Raw genomic sequence first — 17846 nt, 5'->3', positions numbered from 1 at the left:
GTATTTTTAGTAGAGATGGGGTTTTGCCACGTTGGCCAGGCTGATCTCAAACTCCCAACCTCAGGTGATCCACCCACAGCCTCCCAAAATGCTGGGATTACAGGCATGAGCCACCACGCCCAGCCTATTTATTTGTTTTTAGAAAAAATAATATATACCTAAGATTTTTTTTTAATGGTATAGGCCAAGTGCAGTGGCCCACGCCTGTAATCCTAGCACTTTGGGAGGCTGAGGCAGGCGGATCATGAGGTCAGGAGTTCAAGACCAGCCTGGCCAATATGGTGAAACCCTGTCTCAACTAAAGATACAAAAGATTAGCTGGGTGTGATGACGTGTGCCTGCAACCCCAGCTACATGTGAGGCTGAGGCAGAAGAATTGCTTGAACCTGGAGGCAGAGGTTACAGCGAGCCGAGATCACGCCACTGCACTCCAGTCTGGGTGACAGAGCAAGACTCCATCCCAAAAAAAAAATAAATAAATAAAAAGGAACAGCAAATGTACAGCAGAAAGTTTGTCCCTCTCCCTGTGGTAACTTTTTACCAGTTTCTTAAACGTGCCTCCAAAGATATTCTATATGTACTCAGTCACGGGATAAGGGAAGGAGGGACAGAGATTGCTTCCTGTTTGTACAGATGGTAATGTAAATAAGTAATATAAAATAAACACTGCCCTGTCTCTTTTTAACTTACCTTGCCAAACGTTACATTCCAGTATATATAGAATTATGAGATTCCTTTTTGTAATTATATAGTATTCTATTATATGGGCATACCATAATTTTAATTAACTAGTTCCCTATTAATGAAACTTGATAAGTGTTGACAAATTAACCCTCCAAAGAAATTACTTGTTATCTTCCCACCCTGTTGTCTGCAGCCTTCCCAGTACACGGCAATTTCAAACTTCTTTATATTTGCCAAGGTGATATGTTAAAAAAATGGTGTCTCAAAAAAAAAGAAATCTATCTATGTGTAATCATTTATGGAGATAGAGGTCACATAATACAAAATTAACCAATTTAAAGTGTGAACAATTCAGCGGCATTTAGTGCCTTTACAGTGTTGCGCAGCTATCACCTCTATCTAGTTGCATGTTTTCATCACCCCAAAAGGAAACCCCATACACATTAAGCAGCTACTTCCCATTACCACTTCTCCCTAACCGCTGACAACCACCGTTCTGCTTTTTTCTCTGTGGATTTACCTATTCTGATTACTTCATACACAGTCATGTGTCTCTTAATCTCTGTCCTTCTGAGAAACGCAGTTAGGTGATTTTGTCATTTTGTGAATGTCACAGAGTGTACTTGCACAAACCTAGCTGGTATAGCGCACTATACACCTAGGCTGCAAACCTGTACAGTATGTTTCTGTACTGAATACTGTAGGTAGTTGTACCATAATGGTGGTTGTGTATCTAAACATAGAAAAAAGGTATAGTAAAAATACAGTGTTATAATATGATGGGACCACCATCCTCGACCACAACAATGTTAATGCAGTGCATGACTGTACATGGAATCATATAGCATATGGCCTTCTGAATCTGGTTTCTTTCACTGGGCATAACGTTTCTGAGGTTCACATGTTGTAGCATGTCAGTACTTTATTCCTTTATATGGCTGAATAATATCATGTGTAGATACCACAGTTTATCTCTTCATTTTATGAACATTTGGGATGTTTTCATCTTTTGGCTGTTGTGAATAGTGCTGTGACCAAGTGTGTACACATATTTGTGTGCACACCTGTTTTCAGTTCTTTTGGGTATATATGTAGGAGTGAAATTGCTGGGTCATATGGTAATTTTATGTTTGACTTTTTGAGGAACTTCAGTGTAGTTTTATTTTTTAAGTGAGGTCAAACACCATCTTATAGCCACTCACTAATAGGAGATGAAAAAGGAACCAAGATTATTTATCAAACTTTGTGGTGGGCCCTGAATTTATATGACTTAATATAATCCCCCTAATTACTATAGTAATTATTTTAAATTAGTAATGGCTAATAAAATTATTTTTTTTAATTTCTTTTAATGTTGTATTCTTTTGAATCTTACTTTAAAATTTTTTATTATGGCTTGTGTGGTGGCTCACGCCTGTAATTCAAGCACTTTGGGAGGCTGAGGCGTGCCATAGCTTGGACCCAGGAGTTCAGTGCCAGCCTGGGCAACATGGCAAATCCCTGTCTCTACCAAAAGAAAAACAAAAATTAGCTGGGCATGGTGGTGTGTGCCTGTAATCCTAGCTACTTGGGAGTCTTAGGTAGGAAGATGGTTTGAGCCCAGGAGGCAGAGGTTGCAGTGAGCTGAGATTGTGCCAAGCACTGCAGCCTGGATAACAGAGCCAGACCTTGTCTCAAAAATAAGTAAATATACTGTCTTGCTATCTAAAATTTAAGGGAAAAATAAATAAAATAAAATTTTTCATTATGGAAAAATTCACACATGTAAAAGTAGAGAGAACACCTCTAATACCATTTACTCATCACTCAGCTTCAACAATTGTCAGCTGATGCGCTGTCTTATTTTGTGTGTGTGTCGTCCAGGCTGGAGTACAGTGGTGTGATCTCAGTTCACTACAACCTCTGCATCCTGGGTTCAAGCAATTCTCGTGCCTCATCCTTCTGAGTAGCTGGGACTACAGGCATGCACTACCACGCCTGGCTGATTTTTGTATTGTTGGTAGAGACGGAGTTTTGCCATGTTGGCCAGGCTGGTCTTAAACTCCTAGCTTCAAGTGATCCACCCACCTTGGCCTCCCAAAGTGCTAGGATTACAGGTGTGAGCCACTGCGCCCAGCCAGCCTGTTTTACTTTATCTCTACTCCCATTCACTATTCCCTACTTCACCTTGGGTTATTTTGAGGTAAACCCCAGACATTATATAATTTCACCTGCATATATTGCAGTATTTCTACAAGATAATGACTTTTAAGAAACATAACTCTGTCATATAAAAAATTCATAGTAATCCCCTAATACACTGAAATATCTATTTATTAATTTTTAATTAGGTATAACATTCACATGGTTCCAAAAAATCTGCAGATTCAAAAAGGTATTTATTGAAAAGTTTCCATCCCACTCTTATTCCCAGAGACCTAATTCCCTTTTCCACTTGATGGACATTTTGGCTATTTCCATCTTTTGGCTGTTTACGGTGGCAGCCACTGCTGTTGGCTTCTTTTCTGTCCTTCCAGGGAGATTTAGTGGATATACAAGCAAATATGAACAGGCATTAGTCTCATTTTAAAGAAGGTTAAATGATGGAGTCAGGATTTGAACCTAGATCTCTCTGTCTCCAAAGTTTATGACGTCCTTCTGTGCTGATCAGAATTTCCACCTCACTCATTGTGAATAAAATGAGATTGGTGGAAAGAAAAATTGGGTAATTATTCAGTTTTTTTTTTTTTAACCTTAAAAAATGTTTATCTTCTTTCATCCTGCTAGTAAATGTTACAGGAATATTAGAAACTATAGATGAGTGATTTTAAGAGAAATGTTTATATTCTCTCCTGCTCAGGAATAGCCACAGTAAATCCCTTGGTATATATGCTTTCATTCCTCATTTGTGTAATTTTTATTTTTATTTTTGCTATCACCCTGTAAGACAAAAAAAATGAATTTCCTTTTTTTTTTTTTTTTTGAGACAGTCTTGCTTTGTCACTAGGCTGGAGTGCAGTGGCATGATTTTGGCTCACTGCAACCTCTGCCTCCCAGGTTCAAGCAATTCTTCTGTCTTAGCCTCCCGAGTACCTGGGACTACAGGCATGTGCCACCATGCCTGGCTAATTTTTGTATTTTTTTTTTTTTTTAGTAGAGACAAGGTTTCATCATATTGGCCAGGCTGGTCTTGAACTCCTGACCTCGTGATCCACCCACCTTAGCCTCCCAAAGTGCTGAGATTATAGGCGTCAGCCACCGCACCCAGCCATTAGTTGTGTATTTTAAAGAAGGGAATATTTAAATTTTTGAAGAAAATAAACTTAACAAAACCCATACTGTTTAATAATTTACTCTTTTTCTCTAACAAGTAAATTTTAACAGCTGTTTTCAGTCACTATATAAAGATGTGTGTGTCATCATTATTAACGTCTATGCAATATTCCATTGCATAAATATATTGTTGTATTTAATTAATCACCTGTTGATAAACATTTAGTTATCTTCACCTTTTTGCTGTTACAGAAACCACATCAGTGAACCTCTTTATACAGATGTTCTAACGTAATATGACTGGCTATTTCCTTAGAGTAAATTCCCAGAAATTGACCTCGTGGCTCAAAGACACACAAATTTAAGGCATAAAGATTATTCTAATTTTATTCCCAGTAGATAAAAAGATTGTTTTCCTGTACCTGCTAAAAATTGAGCTTATGCCTATAACATAATTACTGTTTTACCTTGGCTTGGCATTTCACTTTAAAAGAGTGGCTTTAACTAGCTGCCATCAGAGGAAGAATTGTTCCTGTCATGCAGATTGTTTGTTAGGGCTTTAGGGGTAATTTTGCTCGTCTCTGTTTTGAAAATTTTCTCTTGTTTTCTTCCTTGCAGCGGCCCTTCTCAGCATCCCTGGCTTTGTTGAGCGGCTTTGCAAACTGGCGACTCGAAAGGTGTCAGAGTCGACGGGAACAGCCAGCTTTCTTCAGGAGTTGGAGGAGTGGTACACATGGCTGGACAATGCTTTGGTGCTAGATGCCCTGATGAGAGTGGCCAATGAAGAGTCAGAACACAATCAAGGTATGGGAAGATCACTCCCTGAGTGATCAGGAGCTTTTCCTTGGGCCCCTGGGACCATTCTTGCCCTCCTTTCCAAGGAGGATTAATTTGAGATTTACTCAAAGTAGAATTTTCCTCAAGGCAATTATAGACTGTGTCTATTAAGACTCTTTTGACAGCTTGTTACAGAAACCTCACTGAATGCCCCAAAGTGGATCTGATTTCAGGGAGAAGGGCTTTGTTGCAGACCTGAGATGGATGTGTCTCAGGGACTGACAAGAACCAGTAACCAGAGCATTCTTAGGAACCTGGAAACTTCTCTCCTCGTCTCTTTTTCTTTCTACAGTGTTTCTTTAGTCTTCTCTCTCATTGTACCCTGCCTTTTCCTGGTCCCCTCGATGGGACTAGGCAGAAGACTGCCTAGTAAATAAGAAGACTCCCAGTCTCAGCTCCAGCTTCCTGGTGAAGGACTCTGGCCCATCTTTGGTTAGGTGCCCATCCCTAAAGGATTTGACTCTGGCCAGCAGGATGGGTTCAGAATATACAAACCCAGGAATTCTCTGCTCCCAAACAAGGAATAGGTATCTCATGGGGAGTGGCAGGCCACCACCTTTTCTTATTTGCTCCAGCTCCAAATTAAAGAGGCTAAGTTCTTGGTGAGTATGGCAAAGAGATCAGAGGCTTCCTTCCTCCCCCCACCTCCATACCACACTCACAGTATGGAAGCTCTGTCCCACATACTTCAGGCTAAGAATACTATGGCTCTATCACCTTTGCCATAGCTTGATGATGTACAGAGGTTTTAAACTGGGAGAGGCAAACCCAGAAGACTAGAGACTACTGACCCTGCTCCAAGAATTTGCCCAGGGAGAGAGACAGTTAAGAACAGTGTCTAGGGAAGTTCATGCCTAAGGAGATGATAAGCGAATAAAAAGACAGATACCTCTTCTTTTTTTCACTCTTTTATTTTTTATATTTTCTGAGTAGAGACAGATTCACCTGCCTTTGCCTCCCAGAGTGCTAGGATTATAGGTGTGAGCCACTACACCCAGTCAGGTACCTCTTCTTAATTAAGAACAGGGTGATCCACAGGCCAGCTAATTCACCAGAGAACCAGGGAAAGAGACAGCTGAGAATAACTCTCCTAAGGTTAGAACAAAGCTCAGTTTCAAAAATTACCGCTTCCTGAATTTAATTGAATTCGACTTTGGAGCAGTTTATACTCCAGGGCATTGTCAAAAACAGTCAAGAATTCGGTCTGCAGCTAGTACAGCCAAACAGCTGGATGTGATATCAGAAGAGGCAGAAAGCTTAACAGAGAGATCATGGAAAGAGCCGGTCAAAGACAGCCTGGCTGAACGTCATCCCAGGGAGACTCTGTACATGCCCAAGATTGCACTCTCTGAGGCACAACATCAAAACCTTCACCAGTCTTTTGGGGAAAGAGACTTTATTAAAATAGCCTAGCCAAGTTACTAAACTAATAAATAAGCAAATAACAATAACAAGCCCTGAAGGAGGGGGGAATCAGTATGCAGAGTTGCTACAGTGTATTACCTAAAATGTCCCCCCTTTTTTTTTTTTGGAGACAGTCTCGCTCTGTCGCCCAGACTGGAGTGCAGTGGTGCAATCTCGGCTCACTGCAACCTCTGCCTCCGAGGTTCAAGCGATTCTCCTGTCTCAGCCTCCCGAGTAGCTGGGATTACAGGCACACGCTGCCACGCCTGGCTGATTTTTTGTATTTTAGGAGAGATAGGGTTTCACCGAGTTGCCCAGGCTGGTATTGAACTCCTGAGCTCAGGCAATCCGCCCGCCTCGGCCTCCCAAAGTGCTAGGATTACAGATGTGAGCCACCTCGCCCAGTCTAAAATGTCCAGTTTTTAACAAAAATAGAGACTTAAAAAACAGGAAAGTGTAACCTATACACAAGAAAAAGCAAGTGACAGAAATTGCCTGCGAAAGAGTCAAGATCCCAGATAGAACAATGACTTCAAAGCAGCCTTTAAAAATGTGATCAAACAACTAAAGCTGCTTGATAAAGGACTATTTGATAATGTGTCATTAAATAGAGAATAACAATAAAAAGATAGGAAGTATTTAAAAAGAGCCCAATGGAAGTTCTGGAGTTGAAGTATAACTCAGGCCAGGTGTGGTGGCTCATGCCTATAATCTCAGCACTTTGGGAGGCTGAGGTGGGTGGATCACTTGAGGCCAGGAATTCAAGACCAGCCAGGCCAACATGGCAAAACTCCATCTCTATTAAAAATTCAAAAATTAGCTGGGCATGGTGGTGCATACCTGTAATCCCAGCTGTTTGGGTGCGAGGCATGAGAATCACTTGAACCTGGGAGATGGGGGGTCACAGTGTGCTAAGATTGTGCCACTGCAGTTGCGCCTGGGTGACTTTATCTCAAAAAAAAAAATAACAAAAATAAGAGTAGTATAATAATCAAAATGAAAAATTTACTAGTAAGACTTAGCAGTAGATATGAACTGCATATCTACTGCTGTGAGCCGAGATCACACTCCAGCCTGTGTGACAAAGCAAGATTCTGTCTCAGAAAAAAGAAAAATATTTTGAGACAAATGAAAATGACACTATATATCAAACTTATGGGATGCAGCTAAAGCATGCTTAGAGGGAACTTTAGAGCTATAAATCCCTACATTTTTCCAGAAATCTAAATTGCCTAAACTTCTACCTTAAGTCATTGTAAAAAGAACAAACATCTCAAACAAGATGAAAAGGAAGTAATAGGATTAGAGTGAAAACTGGTGAGATAGAGGATAGAAAAACAGTAGAGAAAATCTACAAAACCAAAGGCAATTTTTTTAAAGGTAATTTTTAAAAAGATCAACAAAGTTGACAAACTTTTAGCCACACTGACCAAAAAAGAAAGGCTCAAATTACTAAATTGGAAATGAAAGAAGGTACATTACAACCAACCTTAGGAAAGTAAAAGGACTCTAAGGGAATACTTTAAAGAACATATGCCTATAAATTAACCTGGATGCAGCGGGCAAGTTAAAAGAAAGACACAGACTACTGCAGCTAACTCAGGAAGAAATAGAAAATCTGAAAGAAGTGTAACAACAAGATTGAATAAATAATGAAAAACTGCCCATAAAGAAAAGTCCTGGCCCACACAGCTTCACTGGTTAATTCTACCAAATGTTTCAAGAAGAATTAACACCAATACTTTCCAGACCCAAATATAAAATAAAGGAGGAAGGAACAGTTCCTAACTTATTCTTTGAGGTAGTATTATCGTGATACCAAAACCAGACAAAGACATCACAAGACTGGTATCTCTTACGATTATAGGTGCAAAAGTCCTCAACAAAATACTAGCACACCAACTACAGCAACATACAAGGATTGTATACCATGACCAAATGAATTTATGCAAGTTTGGTTCAACATTTGAAAATCAGCTTATGTAATATACCATGTTAATAGAATAAAGGACAAAAACCACATCATCGTTTGAATAGACGCAGAAAAGCATTTGACAAAATCCAACACCCCTTCATAATAGAAACAAAAACTCAGAAGAGAACTTCCTCAGCCTGTTAAAGGGCATTTACAAAAAAACCCATGGCTAACATGACACGTAATGGCAAAAAATTGAAAGCTTCTCCCACTAAAATCAGGAACAAAGCCAGCTCCTGATCGTATCTGGAAGTGGCAGTGCCCTTGCCACTTCTCTTCAGCATTATATTGGAGGTTCTGGCTAGGGCAGTTAGGCGAAAAAAAGGAATTAAAGGCATGCAAATTAGAAAAGTAGTGAAACTATTCACAGATGGGATTATCTTATATGTAGAAAAACCTAAGGAACCTATAAAAACCAATAAACTAATAAACAGATTCAACAAAGGTTCAGAATACAAGGCTAATACTAAAAAATGAGTAGTATTTCTATACATAGCAGTCAACAAACCAAAAATGAAGAAAACAGTTTTATTTACAATAGCATCAAAAAATAAAATACATATGAACTTAACAAGTGTAAAACTTATACTCTGAAAATTCCAAAACATCATTGAAAGAAATTAAACCCTAAATAAATGTAAAGACATCCCATGTCTTTGAACCAGAAGATTAATATTGTTAAGGTAACGGTATTCCCATTCCAATCTACAGATCGGCCTTACAGATTCAACACGTTTTCTGTCAGAAATCTCTGACTACTTTACAGAAATGGACTAGCTGATCCGAAAATTCATATGGAAATACAGGAGACTCAGATTAACAAAAACAGTTTTGAAAAATGGGCTGGGTGCAGTGGCTCCTGCCTGTAATCCCAGCACTTGGGAGGCTGAGGCAGGAGGATCGCTTGGCCTCAGGAGTTTGAGACTAGCCTAGGTAACATAGTGAAACCCCTGTCTCTACAAAAAAATTTAAAAATTTGGGCCGGGCATGGTGGCTCACGCCTGTAATCCCAGCACTTTGGGAGGCTGAGGAGGGCAGATCATGAGGTCAGAAGTTCAAAACCAAGCCTGACCAGCATGGTGAAACCCTGTCTCTACTAAAGATACAAAAAATTAACTGGGCGTGGTGGCATGCACCACCTGCTACTTGGTAGGCTGAGGCAGGAGAATTGTTTGAACCCAGGAGGCAGAGTTTGCAGTGAGCTGAGATCACGCCATTGCACTCCAGCCTGGGTGACAGGATGAGACTCCATGTCCAAAAAGAAAAAAAGTCAAGCATGGTGGCACCCACCTGTAGACCCAGCTACTCACGAGGCTGAGGTGGGAGGGTAGCTTAAACCCAGGAGTTTGAGGCTGCAGTAACCTGTGATAGTGCCACTGCACTTCAGCCTGGGTGACAGTGAGACTCTGTCTCAAAAAAACAAAACACCTAAGATAACTCACTTTCTGATTCAAAAACTGACTACAAAGCTGCAGTCAAGACACTCTGCTGCTGGCCTGAGGTCAGACATAGTGATCAGTGGAATATTTTTGAGAGTTCAGAAATAAACCCTCATGCTTATTATGATCAACTGATCTTCGACAGATACCAAGACCATTCAGTGGCAGAAACAGTAGTCTTTTCAACAAATAGTACTGGGACCATTTGATGTCCACATGCAAAAGAATGACGTTAGATCACCTGCCTCACATCATATACAAAATTAAAAAGGGTCAAAGACCTAAATGTAAGAGCTAAACCTATAAAACCCTTAGAAGAAAATATAAAAATAAAGCTTCATGGCCTTGGATTTGACAATTTAGATGTCATACACATGACATCTGAAGCACAAGCAACCAGATAAATAATAAATTGGACTTCATCAAAATTAAGATTTTGTGTTTCAGAAAACACCATCAAGAAACTGAAAAGAGAACCCACAGAATGGAAGAATGTTTTTTGTGGGGAAGGCAGAGTGGGACATTTTTGCAAACCATATATCTAAGAAGGGATTTGTATCTAGAACTTATAAAGAACTCCCATAACTCAATAATAAAAAGACAGCCCATTTCAAAATATAGACAAAGGATCTGAGTAGACATTTCTTCACAGAAAATATACAAATAATTAGTAAGCAGGTGAAAAATGTTCAACATCAGAGAAATGCAAATCAAAACCACAGTGAGGCCAGGCAGTGGCTCTCACCTGTAATCCCAACACTTTGTGAGGCGGAGGCAGGAGGATTGTTCAAAACCAGCTTGAACAACAGAGCAAGACCTCATCTCTACAAAAAAAATTTTTTTGGTTAGTCAGGCATGGTGGCACATGCCCATAGTCCTGGCAACTTCAACTTGGGAGGGTGAAGTGGGAGGATTGTTTGGGCCTAGAGTTGAAGGCTGCAGTGAGCTATGATCCTGCCGCTGCACTTCAGTCTAGGTGATAGAGGAAAAACAAAAATAAAACGCACAGTGATATACTACTTCAGACTCACTAGAATGGTTATCATCAAAAAAGGTGGATAATAAGGGTTGGCGAGAATATGGAGAAATCAGAACCCACATTCGCTATTAGTGGGCATGTAAAATAGCGAAGCCACTTTAGGAAACAGTCTAGCAGTTCCTCAAACATGCTGTTACGTCATAGGGCCCAGAATCCTACTCCCAGGAAAATAGCCAAGAGAAATGAAAATATATGTTATACAAAAACTTGTTCAGGAATGTTGATCACAGCATATTCATAATAGCCAAACTGTGGAAACAACCCAAATGAATATAGGCTGATTAATGAATAAACAGGATATGGTATACTTTTTTTTTTTTTGAGACAGCTTCTTGCTCTGTCGCCCAGGCTAGAGTGCAGTGATGTGATCAAAGCTCATTGCAGCCTCCACCTCCCAGGCTCAGCTGTCCTCCCACCTCAGCCTCCCGAGTTGCTGAAAACACAGGTGCATGCCACCACGCCCATCTAATTTTTTTTTTTGTAGAGACAAGATCTTGCTGTGTTACCCAAGCTGGGCCCAAACTCCTGGGCTCAAATGATCCTCCCACCTTGGCCTCCCAAAATGCTAGAATTATAAGCATGAGCCACTATACCAAGCCAGAATGTGATATATTCATACTAGAGGATATTATTCAGCAATAAAAAAAATGGAATACTGATACGTGCTACAACATGGATAAACCTTGGAAACATTGTGCTAGGTGAAAGAAGCAGTCACAAAAGACCACATATTGTATGAGTTCATTAATATGAAGTGGCCTGAATAGGCAGTTGCATAGAGACGGAAAATAGTTTCATGGTTGCCTAGAGCAAAGGGGTTTGGTGGGAAATACGAAGTGACTGGTAACAAGTCCGAGGCTCCTTTTTGGGGGTAATGTAGATATTGTAAAATTGACTGTGATAATGGCTGTGCAACTCTGTAACTATCCTAAAAAAAAATCACAGTATCATGGTTAATTAAATGGATGAATTGCATGGTATGTACGTTGTAGCTCAAAGCTATTTAAAAAAAAAAAGTGAGTGTGCATGGCCACAGAAAATGGAGTGCAGTGCAGACAGAGTGGTGACTGCTGTAGTCAGTACGGTAGAGCGGAAGAGACTTAGAAGGAAGCACAAGCTGGTTTTCCCATCCTCATCCTTGGGACTGACCTTGTTGCTAAGCTCTGACCATTGCTTTGGAGACTGTTTCTTGAAAATATTTATCCCAGACAATCTGTCAGATCTGTGCAAGCCAGGCACCAAAAGTTGGTCGTGACTTGGAGAGGCGTCAAGCTGCCCCGTCTCTTTCTTCCCAAACATTCATTTCTGAGTAGGACTTGTGTGCCGCACACTGTGCCCACTGCTTCCATAAACATCCTTCCCTGCAGGACTCCCTAGAGCACCACAGGCCTGGTGCCGAGGGTGCCAAGCACGCAAGGTCACACAGCAGTGCACAACACAGGCAGGATTCTGCGTGATAGTCCTTCAGGTTCACTTCACAGATTAGTTGACACTTAACTGTTCTGGGAGCTGGGCCAAGGAGTCCTAACATGGAAATTGAGTAACTGCGGTTTTCTGCCCAAGGTACAGGAGAATATGAGTAGATAGAATCTCTTAAATTAAAAATTTCTCCAGTAAATTTTTCCTGAGTCTTTGCCTCCTGCCACTTTAGTTCTCATTAAAAGCTTAGAGATCAAAAAGAAGAAAATAAAGTAGCAAGCATTAGCGGAAAAACTGTTTTCTGAGAACTTAACTTCTATTTGGTTTATATGTTGCTTACTTGTGTGGGGTGTTGCTCCAGGCATCTTCAATATATTCCTCTACTCCTTACAGCATTAAGGGGTAGGTATGGTTGTCATTATTGCTGTTTAGCAAAAGAGGATGGATACTGAAGCACAGAGAGGTCAACTGATTTACTGAAGACCAGCCACCTAGTGAATGGTATTCAAACCCAGTAGTCTGGCTTCAGTATCTGTGCTCTGAACTACTGTGCCATGCTGTATCTCAGTCACGTCTCATTCAGCAGCTTGTCGCTCTCTTTTTTCTTTTTTTTTTTTTGAGACAGAGTCTGGCTCTGTTGCTCAGGCTGGAGTGCAGTGTCATGATCTCTCTTGGTTCACTGCAACCTTCACCTTCCAGGCTCAGGCAGTCCTCCTCCCACCTCTGCCTCTTGAGTAGCTGGGACCACAGGTGCATGCCACCATGCCCAGCTACTTTTTAAAAGTTTTTTGTAGAGATGAGGTCTCACTGTGTTGTCCAGCTGGTCTCAAACTCCTGGGCTCAAGCAGTCCACCCACTTTGGCCTCCCCAGGTGCTGGGATCATAGGCATGAGCCACCACACCTGGCCGGAATAGGTTAGGTTTTTCTGTCTTGATGCTTTGCAGAGTATCACTGTGTCTTCTGTATGAGCCTTACCTGAATATATCTGATAACCACTCCTCTATACCACATAGAGGCCTTTGCAGAGGCTGCTAGGGAAACAGTTTCTGTAGGAACTTGAGAGGACCTTGGCAGTTACTGATTCATCCTTTCACCTTAAAGATGAGGAAACAAGGGAAGTCACTTTGCTAAGATCACCTAGCCTCTCCTGACTCTGACCAGTGTCCTCTTAATATAATAGGGATCTAGGCCAGGCGCAGTAGCTCATACTTGTAATCCCAGCACTTTGGGAGGCCGAGGCAGGCCGATCACTTGAGGTCAGGAGTTTGAGACCAGCTTGGCCAATATGGTGAAACTCCGTCTCTACTAAAAATAGAAAAATTAGCCAGGCGTGGTGGCATGTGCCTGTAATCCCAGCAAATTGGGAGGATGAGGCAGGAGAATCGCTTGAACCCAGGAGGCAGAGGTTGCAGAGAGCTGAGGTCACACCACTGCACTCCAGCCTGGGTGACAGAGTGAGACTCTGTCTCTAAATAAATAAATAAGTAAATAAGGATCTAGGGGTGACTGGGGGCTTCCTAAGAATCAGATGCCGGGCTTCTCTTTTGTTCCCATTGAATCCTCACAGCTTATAACCCTAGCTGTCTGCCGCAGTAATACAGAGCAGTCTAAGACCTAGTGAGGAGGTGACTTTCCCACAGTTACAAAGCCAGCAAGTCTGACACATATCAAGTGTCCCATAAATATTACTTAGTTGCTGTTGATGTTAGCAGTAATGACATTGATTAAAATGGAAATCTGCCTGTAGATAATCTGTTGATCTGCATCAGTAGCATCAGTTGTGATACCCAGTCTGCTTTGGAAAGTTGAACCTTAGAAAAATTTAGATGGTTCTTTTAAAAAATGGATGGTGGCAGAGGGGGAAATTCTTCAAAAAGGATCCCTCTCAGGCTTCAGCAGTGTCCCCTCATGGAATCTCAGCAGAAGAACCAAGTAAGCAGAGCCATTTGCGACTTGAAGAGAGTTCCACAGAATTTGCTGTCAGACATCTGCCTGGGTACTTTCTGGGGGGGTCTGGCTGGTGGCAGGAGGAGGGGTTAAGCAGAGAGGGATGGGTCATGTTACTGTGTTACTGTGTCCGAATATTTTTACTTTATGTTAAAGTTGATGAGACACAACTACTGCGGAGTCCGTTTTTCCGAGTCTGTGCTTGCCTGGTTCCTGGGGGGTTGGAGGGAGTTTTGTAGCTTTCAGAGTCTCTGTTTTAGGCTCAAGGCCTAGCTGAATGGCTGTGTTACCTCAGTTCTGTTCAGAGCAGGTTTGAGGGGCAGAAACGTGTTTCCTCACAAGCCATGACTCAATCCTCTCTCCGGTGGCTATGTCAGCCTCCATTGTGTTCCCTCCTCCAGGGGCTTCTGAGGAGAATGGCCTGCCTCACACGTCAGCCAGGACCCAGCTGCCCCAGTCAATGAAGATTATGCATGAGATCATGTACAAACTGGAAGTGCTCTATGTCCTCTGCGTGCTGCTGATGGGGCGTCAGCGAAACCAGGTGGGCCCCTCTCCAAGGTCTCAGGACACGGGAAGCAGGTGCTGCCTGGGTGCTCATGGTATGCCCAGTGCTCCACTGGGCCTTGTGTGGAATGGCTTTCACTCTAGCCTGGCAAAGCATAGGGGTATTCCTCCTTCTGTTCTACTCATAAGGAAACCAGGCTGATTGCAGAACTGGAGTCTTTCCACTGTGCCTTACTGTGTGGAGCATGTCTAGAGGCAGTACTGGTTGGTGCTCAGGGCAGGAGCAGGCAGCTTGCCTCTGTGATGTGAAGACTAAAGGGTTGAAGACTGGCAAGACTGGCCCTGTGGATGTGCTGGAGGCCTTGCCAACCTCCTGTGGGCTCAAGGCGGTGGGACAGAGCCCAGAGCTCTGTCTGCTTATGAAAACTGGGCAAATACAGGGGCTCCAGATGTGCAGGGCTTCCCTGAGCCTTGAAGTAGTTCCAAGATGGGGGAGGAAGGGCCCATAACCTACTGTGGGAGAAAGGCCTAGAAGAGTGTGGCCCTCCTGCCCAAGACTGTTGAAAAGTAGCCTTTTTCTGCAGACTACACCCTTCTCCTAGTGGGGAAACCAGGCATCTCAGGAAGGAGAGGCTGGGGGCTCAGCAGTCCTTCCGCACCTTTCTGAGTCAGACACTGGGCTATCACAAGTCTGGGTGACAGAGGTGCAGTTACCTGCATTTTACAAGTGAGGATGAAAATGTCCAGAAGAGGAGGAAGGAGCCTACCAGATGGGAAGGGGCAGTGCCCTGGGGAGAAGTGTGCGTAGTTGGTGGAACGGTGAGGCAGCTAGGGGAGAGGAGGGCTGGAGCAAGCAGCCAGGGGAGAGGAGGGCTGAGGGCTTGCAGGGGCCAGGTCACATCAAGCTGCCAGAGGCCATTTTAAAGACTTTGGTTTTTTCTCTGACTGAAGTAAGAAATCATCCCTCTGACTGCTCTGGGAAAGACTGGAAACAGCAAGGAAGGGAATAGGACAACCATTAGGGGCTCTCATAATAGGGCCAAGAGATGATAGCAGCTAGGACCAGCACTTTGTTGGTGGGACTGGTGGAAGATGCTTGCATTCTGGATACGTTTTAAAAGATAGGATTTGCTGATGGTTTGGATGTGAACATACGAGTGAGGAAAGGAGTTAAGGGCGACTCCCGAGGTTTTTTGCCCAAGCAAGTGAGAGAATGGATTTGCCATGTGTTGAGATGGTTAAGGCTTTCAGGTAAGGGGTGGAGGAGCAGGCTTAGGGAGGAAGATGGGGAGTTCCGTTTTGCACAAAGTAGATTCAGGGTGTCTCTTAGAATTGGCAGTTAGATTGATTACCTACAGCTGGTGTTGAGGAGATGGCAAGCCTAGAGGTGTCACTTTGGGAGTCCTCAACATGTGGTTAGATTTAAAACAGGACACTGAATGAGATCCCACACTGATAGCCACAGCATTGGTGTCCCTTCCTTCAATACGGAGCATGTGTTTTATAAAAAATATTCATTGTAGGGACAGCTTCTATGCGTTGAGTGCTGTTACATTTTTGGGGCACTTTCACAGTTACTTATATTTGAAATAATTGTAGGGACAGCTTCTATGTGTTGAGTGCTATTACTTTTTCGAGGTACTTTCACAGTTACTTACATTTGAATGTTCAGGCATTTAGTAAGTTACACAACAGGTGGTGAGTCGGTGAGTCCGTGTCCCCACACTTGATTCTTGAGAAAGCCAGGGCAAAATAGGCTGTGATCTCGGGGGACAGGCTGGGATAGAGCCGGGATTTAAACTCTGCTGCCCTGCCTCCTCTTTCTGCCCTCTCACAGCAGTTCCCTGTTCCCCGAGCCTTCTTGTTGCCAAGTTGCTGTGAGTTGTTGCGGTCTGGAGTTAAACTATATGATTACAGTGCTGCTTCCTTGGGAAGGGACCATTAGTGACCTTGAAATTCTGCCCCCTGAAAACCACTGTTTCACCAGCATGTTCTCATTTGCAGTTTCTGCTGTGTGCTGGGTACCGTGAGGACCCAGGTTCCCAGATCCTGCCTACACTGGGTGGCAAGGGAAAGGGTTTCCTTGGCCAGGCCTCACAGAAGGCTTCCTCCTTAAAGTGGCCTTCTTGTTAATGGGCAGTTGGGCCAAGTTCTCTGACCATTCTTGGCCAAATTGAAATCTCAAGACTGGAAAGTCTCCCCAAATGCTGTCAAGTTTTCATCTCTCTGGTGCTAATGAAAATCAGCCATGTAGCAGTTGTTTCTTTTAGTGCCCTGAGTAGCTTCCACATTACTTCATTGAGCCTTTTCAACAGCTCCATTGTCCCCTATGTCTTTTCTGTCAAGGGACTCGGGCTCAAAGAATGTTGCTCAGGGTCACAGAGCTATCTTGTGAACCCCAGGCTGGCTGACTGCAAAGCCTGAGCTCTTACCCGCTGCTGCCTCAGGAAGAGTGGTGCTTCATCTTGCCCCACCTGCCCAGCATCCCACTATAGAGCAGGCTATGGGACTGGACCTGAGAGTAGGAATAATGCATTCTACAAGTAAAATTTGTCTTAGAAATTTTACAGGTGAAGAAGCTGATATTATTTTTCCTTTTTTTCTGAGACAGTCTTGCTTTGCCACCTAAACAGGAGTGGTGCAGTGGCGCGATCTCAGCTCACTGCAACCTCCGCCTCCTGGGCTCAAGCGATCCTCTTGCCTCAGCCCTCCAAGTAGGTAGGATTACAGGCACACTCCACCATGCCTAGCTAATTTTTTGTATTTTTAGTAGAGACAGGGTTTCACCGTGTTGCCCAGGCTAGTTTCAAACTCCTGAGCTTAGATAATCTGCCCACCTTGGCCACCCAGTGTGCTGGGATTATAGGTGTGAGCCACCATGCCCAGCCAAGAAGCTGGTATTATCAAGAGAAAAGGGAAATAATGTAATAGAAACCTCAAACCCAAGCACTAGCCTGGACTTTAGAAGACCCAGGGTCAAGTCCAAGTCTGCCTCAGAAGGCCCTTCTCTTCCCAGCTTGTGACTCACCCCTAATCTCTTTAAGCTGGGTTTCTAGTCTGTGCAGTGAGAAAATTGCACTGGATGAAATTTTTGGACCATTGCAGCAACGTTTTATAGCTGTGTGACCTAGGCCTGGCTTAGGGCTCTTTGGAGTGAGACAGGAAGGCTCAGGGCTTGGTGAACACCATAGATGCCAATCATACTTCCCCACCCCTAGTTAAGCAGGGCAAGGTAGACCCAGGCTGGGTTTTAGTAAAGGCCTGAGTGGCAGAGCAGGTGTCATTTTACATCAGCCTCAGGCTAACAGATTCTGGGCTGCTTAAGTGTCCAACACTGGCCAG

General features: G+C 43.0%; 1 protein-coding gene across 4 annotated transcripts in view; it reads left to right on the top strand.

Moving 5' to 3' along the window:
- Positions 1–17846, top strand: part of TRPC4AP (transient receptor potential cation channel subfamily C member 4 associated protein) — an 81941-nt gene that overhangs the window by 48668 nt on the left and 15427 nt on the right. For 3 of the 4 annotated variants that reach the window (XM_012455130.2, XM_064382338.1, XM_064382339.1), the window contains 2 exons: positions 4555–4740; positions 14375–14541. In XM_012455130.2, the coding sequence (XP_012310553.1) occupies positions 4555–4740; positions 14375–14541 (353 nt within the window). The remainder of the gene's footprint in view (positions 1–4554; positions 4741–14374; positions 14542–17846) is intronic. The other variant, XM_012455131.2, reaches the window with a different exon arrangement.

The sequence above is a fragment of the Aotus nancymaae genome, unplaced genomic scaffold (assembly GCF_030222135.1).
Source record: "Aotus nancymaae isolate 86718 unplaced genomic scaffold, 86718_ANA_hifiasm-v0.15.2.pri h1tg000029l, whole genome shotgun sequence".
Classification (NCBI taxonomy): domain Eukaryota; kingdom Metazoa; phylum Chordata; class Mammalia; order Primates; family Aotidae; genus Aotus; species Aotus nancymaae.
The sequence above is the reverse complement of the archived record's forward strand: the minus strand, read 5'-3'. Positions and strand labels throughout refer to the sequence as shown.